Source organism: Schistocerca serialis, chromosome 3, assembly GCF_023864345.2.
Source record: "Schistocerca serialis cubense isolate TAMUIC-IGC-003099 chromosome 3, iqSchSeri2.2, whole genome shotgun sequence".
Classification (NCBI taxonomy): domain Eukaryota; kingdom Metazoa; phylum Arthropoda; class Insecta; order Orthoptera; family Acrididae; genus Schistocerca; species Schistocerca serialis.
The window spans coordinates 244,586,865-244,599,480 of record NC_064640.1 but is presented as its reverse complement, the minus strand read 5'-3'; the positions used below and the strand labels follow the sequence as shown (position 1 = coordinate 244,599,480).

The following is a 12,616-nucleotide window of genomic DNA, read 5'->3' as shown; positions in this document are numbered from 1 at the left end:
GAAGGCCATAAGACGCCTAAAGCTAATGGCTGCAGAGACCTTTTACAGACTGCTTGTGCAAGGATCAGGTACCGGCAGATAGCAAAACCCCTTGCAGTCCTCAAACCAGGAAAACCGAAAAACGATCCCTCAAGCTATCGTCCAATTGCCTTTGTCAGTGTCTGCTACAAACGACTGGAACGGCTAATCTACAATAGGACCTACCAAACAGTTGACAGCAAAGTGCCTCCCTACCAAGCAGGCTTCAGGCAAAACCGCAGCTGCTGTGAGCAGGTATTGGCGCTCACTTCATATATCGAAGCTGGTTCCCAGAAAGGGCTGAAAACTTCAGTAGCACTTGTAGATCTAGCTGCTGCTTACGACACTGTGTGGCTGGATGGACTAATGTTCAAGCTAAAGCGAACTGTTCCATGCTTAAGAGTAACAACACTGCTGTCCAACATGCTGAAAAATCGATATTTCCGAGTCTGTTTCCATGACAAAACGAGCCTACCACAAGGATCTGTCCTGACCCCACTACTGTTTAACTTCCTAGATATAGTTCTTGCATGTCACTTATGCCACAGCATATCAAAGCAAGCACCTAGAGGAGGGAGAAAATGTGCTCACACAAGACCTTAGAGTACTTGGTGACTATTGCAGAAATTGGAGATTGTGCCCTAACTCCACAAAAACTGAAGTGACAGCTTTCCACCTCAACATCCGATTAGCAAATCAGCCACTAAACGTCACCTTCTGTAACAAATCAGTTAAAAACAACCCTCATCCTAAGTACCTTGGAATCACACCGGACTGATCACTTACGTACAGGAGTCACCTCACATCACTAGCAGAAAAATTAAAGACCAGGAATAACATTATCCGGAAACTAGCTGAAACTTCCTGGGGTGCACAAGATGACAATCTCCGTACAGCGGCCCTATCTCTCGTATATCCTGTGGCTGAATATTGCGTATCTGTCTGGTACAGAAGTGTGCATGCCAGTAAGGCTGACGTTCAGCTGAATGACACCATGAGAATTGTAACGGGCACCCTGAGATCAACCTCTCTACCTTGGCTGTTTGCTCTCAGTAGCATCGCTCCACCACATTTGAGACGACAAAAAGCAGCGTCCCGCGAACGGGAAAAGATTAATAACCTAAAGCTTTCCCAAAGGCTACCCGTCCAGGAAATACTGCTTTATCCACCCTGCACGCGTCTCAAATCGAGAAAACCATTCTGGACAGCTCGAGAACCCGAACCATTCAAGATAGAAGATGTGTGGAAGGAGACAAGGAAAAACGACACCAGCATACTTTTCCGCGGCCTCGAAGACCCTACATACATATCAGGTTTCCAACTACCTACAAGAACCTGGTGTGTGCTCAACAGAATCCGATGTGGACATGGAAGAACTAAGTTATATTAATACCATCAGCTTATGACAGGAGTTGATAAATATCAACGGGGACAGGTGAAAATGTATGCCCCGACCGGTACTCGCACCCGGGATCTCCTGCTTACATGGCAGACGTTCTATCTATCCATCTGAGTCACCGAGAGCACAGAGGAGAGTGCGACTACAGGGTCTATCTCGCGCACGCCTCCCGCGAGATCCACATTCTCACCTTGTATGTCCACACACTACATTCATAGTGTCCCACCCCAACACACTTGTTACTCGTGGAAGACACTTTTACAAGTCCCGTAAGAGTTCGGGGAATATATGTGCATTCGCGCAGAAGAAGAATGTCATGGCCAGTATTGCCAGAACTATATACATATATTGATATGGTGTCTGCTCTTTCGGACATGTCCGAAGAACAGACACCATTGATGACCTGCAGCCGTCTAGATCGCCCGTCAGCAGCTGATGATATTAATATAATTCTAACTTCGTTCCAGACAGCTGCAGGTCATCAATGGTGTCTGTTCTTCGGACATGTCCGAAAGAACAGACATCATATCCATATAAGTACGAGGTGCATTCAAGTTCTAAGGCCTCCGATTTTTTTTCTAATTAACTACTCACCAGAAATCGGTGAATCTGGCGTTACTTCTCGACGTAATCGCCCTGCAGACGTACACATTTTTCACAACGCTGACGCCATGATTCCATGGCAGCGGCGAAGGCTTCTTTAGGAGTCTGTTTTGACCACTGGAAAATCGCTGAGGCAGTAGCAGCACGGCTGGTGAATGTGCGGCCACGGAGAGTGTCTTTCATTGTTGGAAAAAGCCAAAAGTCACTAGGAGCCAGGTCAGGTGAGTAGGGAGCATGAGGAATCACTTCAAAGTTGTTATCACGAAGAAACTGTTGCGTAACGTTAGCTCGATGTGTGGGTGCGTTGTCTTCGTGAAACAGCACACGCGCAGCCCTTCCCGGACGTTTTTGTTGCAGTGCAGGAAGGAATTTGTTCTTCAAAACATTTTCGTAGGATGCACCTGTTACCGTAGTGCCCTTTGGAACGCAATGGGTAAGGATTACGCCCTCGCTGTCCCACAACATGGACACCATCATTTTTTCAGCACTGGCGGTTACCCGAAATTTTTGGTGGCGGTGAATCTGTGTGCTTCCATTGAGCTGACTGGCGCTTTGTTTCTGGATTGAAAAATGGCATCCACGTCTCATCCATTGTCACAACCGACGAAAAGAAAGTCCCATTCATCCTGTCGTTGCGCGTCAACATTGCTTGGCAACATGCCACACGGGCAGCCATTTGGTCGTCCGTCAGCATTCGTGGCACCCACCTGGATGACACTTTTCGCATTTTCAGGTCGTCAACTCTGGAGGCGTTCTGTTCAACAGTCATTCGGCGATCCCCCAAAACAATTCTCTCCACTTTCTCGATCATGTCGTCAGACCGGCTTGTGCAAGCCCGAGGTTGTTTTGGTTTGTTGTCACACGATGTTCTGCCTTCATTAAACTGTCGCACCCACGAACGCACTTTTGACACATCCATAACTCCATCACCATATGTCTCCTTCAACTGTCGATGAATTTCAATTGGTTTCACACCACGCAAATTCAGAAAACGAATGATTGCACGCTGTTCAAGTAAGGAAAACGTCGCCATTTTAAGTATTTAAAACAGTTCTCATTCTCGCTGCTGGCGGTAAAATTCCATCTGCCGTACGGTGCTGCCATCTCTGGGACGTTTTGACAATGAACGCGGCCTCATTTTAAAACAATGCGCATGTTTCTATCTCTTTCCAGTCCAGAGAAAAAAAAATCGGAGGCCTTAGAACTTGAATGCACCTTGTATATGGAAGAACTAAGTCCTTCACGTATAAATCGGGACTCTCACACTCCCCGATGTGCGACTGTGGAGCAGCAGCACAATCTATTGAACATACTGTAGAGGAAATAAATGTTTTAGTGGAGGCTGGAACGACATAATCAACGCCTCGCCAACAGCACTGGATTGGATAGACTCTCTGGATATCAGTTTGTGATATAATTAGTGACCAAAACTCTTGTACATTCCTTTTGTTATGTTTAGATATTTCTTTTGTAGTGTGTAAACATCTCTGTAAATTGCATGTGTATTTCCATGCGATAAATAAATAATAAATAACTTTAGCATGATGTGTCACTGCCAAGTAACATAGCAACATAGCCCCTTGAGACTTCGACCATACATGAAAGAAATGCTACAGTACAGTAGGGAAGGTAACTCAAACAATACACAATGAGACGAACAGAAACGTCACTATTATTCAAAAACAATGATTACACAGAAGTCACCGTGATTTATGATGGTCCCATAGACATTACAAAAGGCAGGACAAGTTTTTTTAGTAGGGTCTGTGAGCACCAGAGACGACAAGGTATGTCCTGCCATGTCCTCTCTGAAGACAAGTTTGGCAAGGAGTTCCATTCTTCCACCAGCACGGTTGACAATTACTGGGTGGTGGATAGTGCATGTAGACGTGCTGCAGTACGTTTCCCCAACGCATTACACACGTGATGGATGGGATTTAAGTCGGAGAAACGGGAAAGCCAGCCCATACGCCGAATATCCTCTCGTTCCAAGAGCTCGTCCACCTGCCAAATTCGATGCGGTCGCACATTTTCGTCCATCAAAATGAAATCAAGCCAGACTGCACCCTTGAAAAGACACATAAGGGAAGAGTACAGTGTCATAATAACGTTGACCGGTGAGTGTACTGTGTTCGAAATTTGGAGGTCAGTATGCCCATACAACATTATGCTTCCCCACATTATAACATCTCGACCACCAAAACGATCATGTTCGACAATGTTACTGTGTGCATTACGTGCTCCCAACTCTCTCCATAAGAGGGTACCTAATGTACCTAGGAACACTGTCGAACATTATCGTTTTGGCAGTCCAGGTGTTATGGTGTGGGCTGACAAAAGTTCCCATGGGCGTCCAGACCTCCCAAGCTTTGAATATGACACAATTACCTGTCAACGGTATTGTGACACTGTACTATATCCCCATGTGTGTCTTTTCAGGGGTGTATTCTGCTTATAATTCATTTCTATGGATGACAGTACAAGACCGCATCGAACAGCGCAGGTGAAGGAGCTCTTGGAAAGAGAGGATATTCTGCGAATGGACCGGGCTGCCCGTTTCCCCAACTCAAATCTCATCACGCACGTGTGGTATGCGTTGTAGAGACGTACTGCAGCACGTTGACATGCACCAGAGACCATCGAGCAGCAAATAATATGTCGCTTATTTGGAAAAATGGAAGTCATTGGCGCCAAATGATATGTCTCTCGTGTGGACAAATGTTGTCGAACTGACCCTGACGTCACTACATGTAGCGACAGAGAAAGGCGCCCCTACACTTGTGCAACTAACACAACACCCAACCCAAGAGTGGCACCAATTCGTGTTTGGAGGCGAGACTCAGCTCTGTGTAAAGTATCATATGATAGATGTATACATGTATGGTGGCTTAGAAGAGAACTAACGTTTTCTGATTGCCTTCTTCATCGTCATACCATCCCACGTATAGTGTGCCATTGCGTACACTGCACAACCATCTCTGATTGGCATAGCCGTTCATTTCGACAACAAGCGTCAGATTTCTGAAGTGTTAATGCCAGTGGCTGTGTCCCATTTCGAGGTTTCCATGACATTACCTTCCTACAAGATAACACAAGAGGGCACATTCCCCATGCTGTCCTGACATAACCCAATGCAGAGGGTGTTGGACCGTTGTCCTGGCCAGCACCTTCAACATGTCCCTCACCCAGTAAAAATACACTACCGGAAAAAAATTTGTACACCTGGAAAGACAAGGTCGATTCTGATCTGACGACGGCATAAGCCACCTGGGGGATGGTAGATATACTGATAATGGTTTCAATGTCGTCCGCCAACAGATAGCATTGTGGCACAACTACCAGAGCGCCATCTGTGTCTACTCTTTAATAGGGAATGTTCACAGCCAGAAGGCGCAGTGTGGTGCAAACGTGTGAAGCAAACAGGCAACCATGCCACGGAGACGCACGCGTGGTCCCTACAGCCAACTGAGTGAGTTTGAAAGGGGTCACATTGTTGTCTAGCGAGGGGCGGGATGGTCCTTTCGGAGAATTGCCTCATAAGTTAGATGTGCTGCGTCAGTTGTGCAACGATGTTGGTTTCAGTGGTCACGTGAACATTCTCACACCCGCAGACGAGGTTCTGGATGTCCACGTAGCACAGACGCCCGCCAGGCAGATCGTACAGCTACCACAGCACGGATGAGAGGGCTTGTGAGCCCAGAAGTCCAAACACGAACTGTTGCAAACCGGTTATTAGCTATGGGACTACGAGCACGCACTCCTCTAGGCAGTCTTCACTAACATCACAGGATCGACGTGCACGGCTTGACTGGTGACGTCAGAGGACACCTAGGAGACGGAATGGCGCACCGTAGTCTTCAGCGATGAAAATAGATTCTGCCTCCACGCAAGTGATAGTCGCTTGCGCGCACGACGTAGACCTGTTGAGTGTTGTCTCATAGGATAGAGAAGATCCAAAGAAGAGCGGCGCGTTTCGTCACAGGGCTATTTGGTAACCGTGATAGCGTTACGGAGATGTTTAATAAACTCAAGTGGCAGACTCTGCAAGAGAGGCGCTCTGCATCGCGGTGTAGCTTGCTCGCCAGATTTCGAGAGGGTGCGTTTCTGGATGAGGTATCGAATATATTGCTTCCCCCTACTTATACCTCCCGAGGAGATCACGAATGTAAAATTAGAGAGATTAGAGCGCGCACGGAGGCTTTCAGACAGTCGTTCTTCCTGCGAACCATACGCGACTGGAACAGGAAAGGGAGGTAACGACAGTGGCACGTAAAGTGCCCTCCGCCACACACCGTTGGGTGGCTTGCGGAGTATAAATGTAGATGTAGATGTAGATGTAGGATGCATTTGTCCCAGACACACTTGCCCCAGTCCAGGCCTTATGATCTGGGGTGCGATAAGCTACAACTCTGGTTCGCCTTTGGATTTTCTAGAGCGGATGCTAACCAGCACTGGGTACATGCAGAATGTTGTTAGACCCGTTTTTTTGCCGTTTTTACTACAGGAAGGTAAAATGTTGTTTCATCAGGATAATGAAACTCAATGTCCTCTGCAAGGCCTGTAGCAACTTCCCGGTCCAAACCAATCTCTGTACTTGTCTCCAACGGAGCACGTGTGGGATATGACGGAACGAGAAGTCACTTGTGCGACTCGTCAACCAATAACTCTTACACAATTAAGTGAACATGTCGAGCAGGCGTAGCATAACGTATCCCAGGCCGGTATTCGCCATCTGTACGGTCGACTGGATGCCGGAGTCAGCGCTTGCATTGCCGCCCCTGAAGGCTATACCACGTACTGATATGGGTGTTTCCGCATAAGTCCATACCTGGTACCTCAGAACCGCTTGTGCTATAGATCTGTAAATGTAATCATTTCATGTACTCCATACTCACCATTTCAGCAATAAATCTTGAGTGAACTGGAAACTTGTATAACAGTATACTATCTTTTTCCGGCAGCGTATCTGATAGTTGCTTTCCATAAGAACGTTCTAAACGGGGTACTAGCAGTAATAGGAAGCCCGGGTGGCTGACTAGTGGGATAAAGATATCTTGAAGAACAAAGCGGGAATTATATCAAAACGTCAGAAGTAGTCACAATCAAGCTACAGCAGCCCATTACAAAAAGTATTGTAAGGTGCTTAAATATGTTATTAGGAAGACAAAGAGTATGTGGTATGCAAATAGAATAGCTAATTCACAGGACAAAATTAAAATCATATGGTCAGTTGTGAAGGAAGTGTGTGGTCGGCAGCACAAGGTCGACGATGCAAAGTCAGTTCGTAGTAAAAATATTTCTGTTACTGATAAATCAGATACATGTACAGTATTTACCAATCATTTTCTGAGCACTGCTGATGAATTAAATAAAAATTTAGTTTGTACAGGGAATCATGTAACTTTCTTGGCAAATGCGTTTCCGAGATTGATGTGTGAAATACTCCTCTGTGATACAGACAAGAGGGAGATTGAGTCAATAATTAAATCACTGGAGACTAAGGACTCTCAAGGTTGTGATGGATCGAGTGTCTAGCAGAATATTAAAGTACTGTGCTGCACATGTTAGCCCTGTATTTTGCCATATTTGTAATTTTTCCTTTAGGAATGGTCGGTTTCCTGAACAATTAAACGACTCAGTAGTAAAGCCGCTTTATAAAGAGGGAGAAAGGGATAATGTAGATAATTTTAGACCCATTTCTATGTCATCAGTGTTTGCAAAAGTTATTGAAAAGGCAGTGTTTATAAGGATAATTGTTCATTTTATATCACATGATTTGCCATCAAATGTACAGCTCGGCTTTAGGAGTCGTTTAACAACTGAAAATGCTATATTTTCTTTTCTCTGAGAGGTACTGGATGCGTGAAACAAAAGGTTTCGAACGCTTGGCTTTTTTTTCTATTTAACTAAAGCATTTGATTGTGTTGATCATAGAAGTGTTGCTCCAGAAGTTGAACCATTACGGAATATGGAGAATAGCTCACAATTGGCTCATCTCTTACTTTAGCAACAGACAGCAAAAGGTAATTGTTCACATTATTGAGAATGGCTGTGATGTGGGGTCTCAGTGGGGTACGGTCAAGTGGGGGGTGCCCCAGGGATCAGTGGTGCGGCCACTCCTGTTCCTTATTTATATAAATGATATGCCCTCTAGTGTTACGGGTAACTCTGAAATATTTCTGTTTGCTGATGACACTAGCTTGGTAGTAAAGGATGTTGTGTGCAACATTGGCTCGGTTTCAAATAGTACAGTGCATGACTTAAGTTCATGGCTTGTAGAAAATAAACTAACGCTAAATCACAGTAAGACTCAATTTTTACAGTTTCTAACCCAAAATTCGACAAAAACCTGATGTTTTAATTTTACAGAACGGGCATATGATTAGTGAAACTGAGCAGTTCGAATTTCTAGGTGTTCAGATAGATAGTGTCGTGGAAAGTCCACGTTCAGGATCTTGTTCAGAGACTTAATACTGCCATTTTTACTATTCGAATAGTATCTGAAGTGAGTGATCGTTCGACACGAAAATTAGTCTACTTTGCTTATTTTCATTCGCTTATGTCGTATGGTACTGTATTTTGGGGCCACTCTTCCCATTCTAAAAGGATATTTTTGGCTCAGAAAAGGGCGATTCGTGCAATAAGTGGTGTAAGTTCACGAACCTCTTGTCGACCCCTGTTCTCGAGTCTGGGTATTTTGACTTTGGCCTCTCAATATACATATTACTTGCTGTGATTTCTTGTTAACAGCAGATTAGCTTATTCCCAAGAATAAGCAGCTTTCAGTCGGTTAATACTCGGCAGAAATCAAACCTGCATTTGGATCGGACCTCCTTAACTCTCGTGCAGAAAGGTGTGCAGTATACTGCTGCATCCATTTTCAATAAGCGACCACTCTAATTCAAAACTCTTAGCAGTAATCCACGCGCTTTCAAATCGAAGCTGAAGAGTTTCCTCATGAATCACTTTCGCGGGCAAGTGCTCTACCAAGGCAAAGGTCCCGAGTTCGAGTCTCGGTCCGGCAGACAGTTTTAATCTGCCAAGAAGTTTCATACCAGCGCGCACCGCTGCAGAGTGAAAATCTCATTCTGTAAACATCCCCCAGGCTGTGACTAAGCCATGTCTCCGCAATATCCTTTCTTTCAGGGGTGCTAGTTCTGCAAGGTTCGCAGAGGAGCTTCTGTAAAGTTTGGAAGGTAGGAGACGAGATACTGGCACAAGTAAAGCTGCGAGGACGGGGCGTGAGTCGTGCCTGGGTAGCTCAGATGGTAGAACACTTGCCCGCGAAAGGCAAGGGTCCCGACTTCGAATCTCGATCCGGCACACATTTTTAATCTGCCAGAAAGTTCCATTCAGCACTGTTCACAGCCGTATTAGTTTCACTGTTGTTTCGGCGGCGATGGCCGCTCGGTGTACCAAATTTCGTATCCTATAAAGTCTCAAACCAACTTCACAATTAATCATGTATTCTTCCTACTATACTGTACACGTACGCAAAGTAAAATTTTGTTAATTACACTTTCTTTCCTTATGTTGGAATTTTAACAGCCAGCAATGTAAAAGTACAACTGACATAAGGTGTAGTCAGGCGCTATAAATCTATGGACTACAAACTAGGTGTATCAGGTGATCAAGATGATGGGGTAGTCGTGTCGACCGTACTCACCACAAGCTCCAGTGCAGCCTCGGACGGTACTGCTGAGTTGGCCGCCACCTGCAACAACAATTCGGTATGTGGGATATATTTTTACAGGTACTGGTTTGCTGGCTTTGGGATAACACTACCAAATGTAGCTGGCTTCCATCGCATTCCTAATCGTATCTCCGTCTACACAGTCTTCCACAAGTGTACTAATGAACAGAAAGCAGTGTACAAATCGCGAAAGAAATATTTGTGTCCAAGATCCTGTATACAACTACTCGTATTTCAACATACAACTGCACTAATCCAAAATATGAAATCAAATAAAATGTTTCTTGTGGTGGCCATTTTTGTAGTAGTTGTGTACATAGTACAGAGCTGCATCGCATCCATGTCACAACAGGTGAGCCGGCAGTTGTGGCCGAGCGGTTCTAGGCGCTTCAGTCTAGAAGCGCGCGACCGCTACGGTCGCACGTTCAAATCCTGCCTCGGGCATGGATGTGTGTGATGTCCTTAGGTTAGTTAGGTTTAAGTAGTTCTAAGTTCTAGGGGACTGATGACCTCAGATGTTCAGTCCCATAGTGCTCAGAGCCATTTGAACCACAACAGATGTCCGAAGCGGCCTCCAAGAGATTGCAGGTGATAGGGATAGTATCGGTTGTCATGCAGGATACAGATAATCATACTTTGGCTTACACCATTTTGGTGGGCCACTTGCCTGGAGCTTGCATTATTGTTCGCCTCAACATCTTGTCGAATCCGGTCTTACAAATCTGGTGTACCATAGACAGCCGCATCCCTGCACGTTCGTCTGTGTGAAAGGACCCATGAATACACGAACGTCCAGAAAGGGCTTGAAATGCCGTGTGATGTGGTTGGTGCCTGCGAGGGTACTTGGTTCGGTATACCCGTGCTGCCTCTCGACTGTTTCCGTCAGCTTGGCCGTACATAACCACTATCTCAGCTTGTTTCCGACTTCAATACCAGACCATTCTGCTGCTTACAGTACACTGCGTCAATTACACAGCCTGCATCACACAAATGGAACACATGGCATGTCGCCAGAGCACCTATCATCCGTCAACGCTATCTACCGTGACAAAGATGTGTTTCCGGACATACGTTCATAGGACCTTTCTTCCTCCATTTACAGTCAGAAATCTCGTTAACTAATCAATATTTGCTTCGTGTTACAACAATAATTAGTCAACTAGACATATTCTGAAGGGATAGACATTGCCGTCTTGAAAACTGATTTCTCTTCCTCACTCTCGTAGGTTAGTCTAAGACGGCATACCCTTATCTCTGAGTTGTCGCAGTCCCGAGCGGGAAATGCACATCAAACTTCTGTCTCCAGAACAGCCTTTCAGGAATATTAGATGTACAGCAACGTGTACGTGGTTCTCTAAAGATCTTTGTAGAATGAGAATAACTGTCGATGTCACCACTGAAAAGAACTGGAGATTTACTCATGAGCCCTGCACGTATGTTACTTTAGATAAATGCAAACATTTTTCTGTGAACTGTTCGTGCGGTTACAGGGCAGCTAGGTCAGTGACACCCATATCTGCAGGTAGCTGATTCGATACGGTGCATCTGACTCGTCTACCTCCCCCGCAAATGTATTGATCAGCAGTTGTTATCCATGAAGGATTTTTCACTAACTTAAACTTATTCCACTACTAAACAACAAAGTAGGATCTACTTTTCCCGCCTGTTTCAATGCTTGCAATTCCTGCACGTGCGAGACATTTACCTACGACGTTTTAAAACGGTAGCTAGACTTGGATATGTGACCAAGTCGTACATACTACGAGCCCATCATTTTACCTACCACTAATATTAATATATTATACGATCCCAGAAAACACTTTATTTTACTTAAACACTGGTTATGGTACGGTCACGAAATTTTTCCACCCTGCAGCGGAGTGAGCGCTGATATGAACGTTCCTGGCAGATTAAAACGGTGTGAGTAAGTCATGTCTCCACAATATCCTTTCTTCAAAACGTGCTAGGCCCGCAAGTTTTGCACAAGAACTGCTGTGCAGTTTGAAAGGCATAAGACGAGGTACTGGCAGGAGTAAAGCTGAGAGGAGGAGTCGTGAATCGTCATTGGGTAGCTCAGTTAGTAGAGCACTTGCCCAAAATAGGCAAAGGTCCCGAGTTAGAACCTCCGTTCGGATCACTTAGATATTTTTTTCGCCTGTTTCAGCAACTGTTTCTGAATAATACCAATGTGAAGAAATAGGACACTAGTTGCGTTAAAAATTGTTTTTTAACGCGACTAGTGTGCTATTTGTTCACATCGGATATCTTGTTATTCCATTCACACCGCTACCCCCAAGCGCTATTGGACTTCTTCTTTGTACCACCTATACTTGCTTCACACAGTCAAAGAGATAGACTGGACATGATGAAAGCTCAAAAAGTAGTGATACTCCTTTACATAGTCAAAGTAAAATTACGTACTACTACAGTTTCAAAAGAGCAACTTCAAATCTTTATCGAAAATTTCGAATAAAAGATAATACAAAATGAAAATATAGGCACTCGGTACTGCCATTTCAATATCGATATATCTATGGAAAAGATATTGCCATTATACAGGGTGGTCCACTGATCGTGACCGGGCCAAATATCTTACGAAATAAGAGTCAAACGGAAAAACTACAAAGACGAAACTTGTCTAGCTTGAAGGGGGAAAGCACATGGCGCTATGGTTGGCCCGCTAGATGGCGCTGCCATAGGTCAAACGGATATCAACTGCGTTTTTTATTAATAGGAACCTCCATTTTTATTACATATTCGTGTAGTACGTACAGAAATGTGAATGTTTTAGTTGGACCACTTTTTTCGCTTTGTGATAGATGAAGCTGTAATAGTCACAAACATATGGCTCACAATTTTAGACGAACAGTTGGTAACACGATGGTTTTTTAAATTAAAATACA

General features: G+C 44.7%; 1 protein-coding gene across 1 annotated transcript in view; it reads right to left on the bottom strand.

Annotated features, from left to right (window-relative positions):
* LOC126471577 (solute carrier family 28 member 3-like) overlaps positions 1–12,616 on the bottom strand; it is a 354,279-nt gene that overhangs the window by 185,786 nt on the left and 155,877 nt on the right. Inside the window, exon 3 of the mRNA XM_050099807.1 lies at positions 9,687–9,734. Coding sequence (XP_049955764.1) covers positions 9,687–9,734 — 48 coding nt within the window. The remainder of the gene's footprint in view (positions 1–9,686; positions 9,735–12,616) is intronic.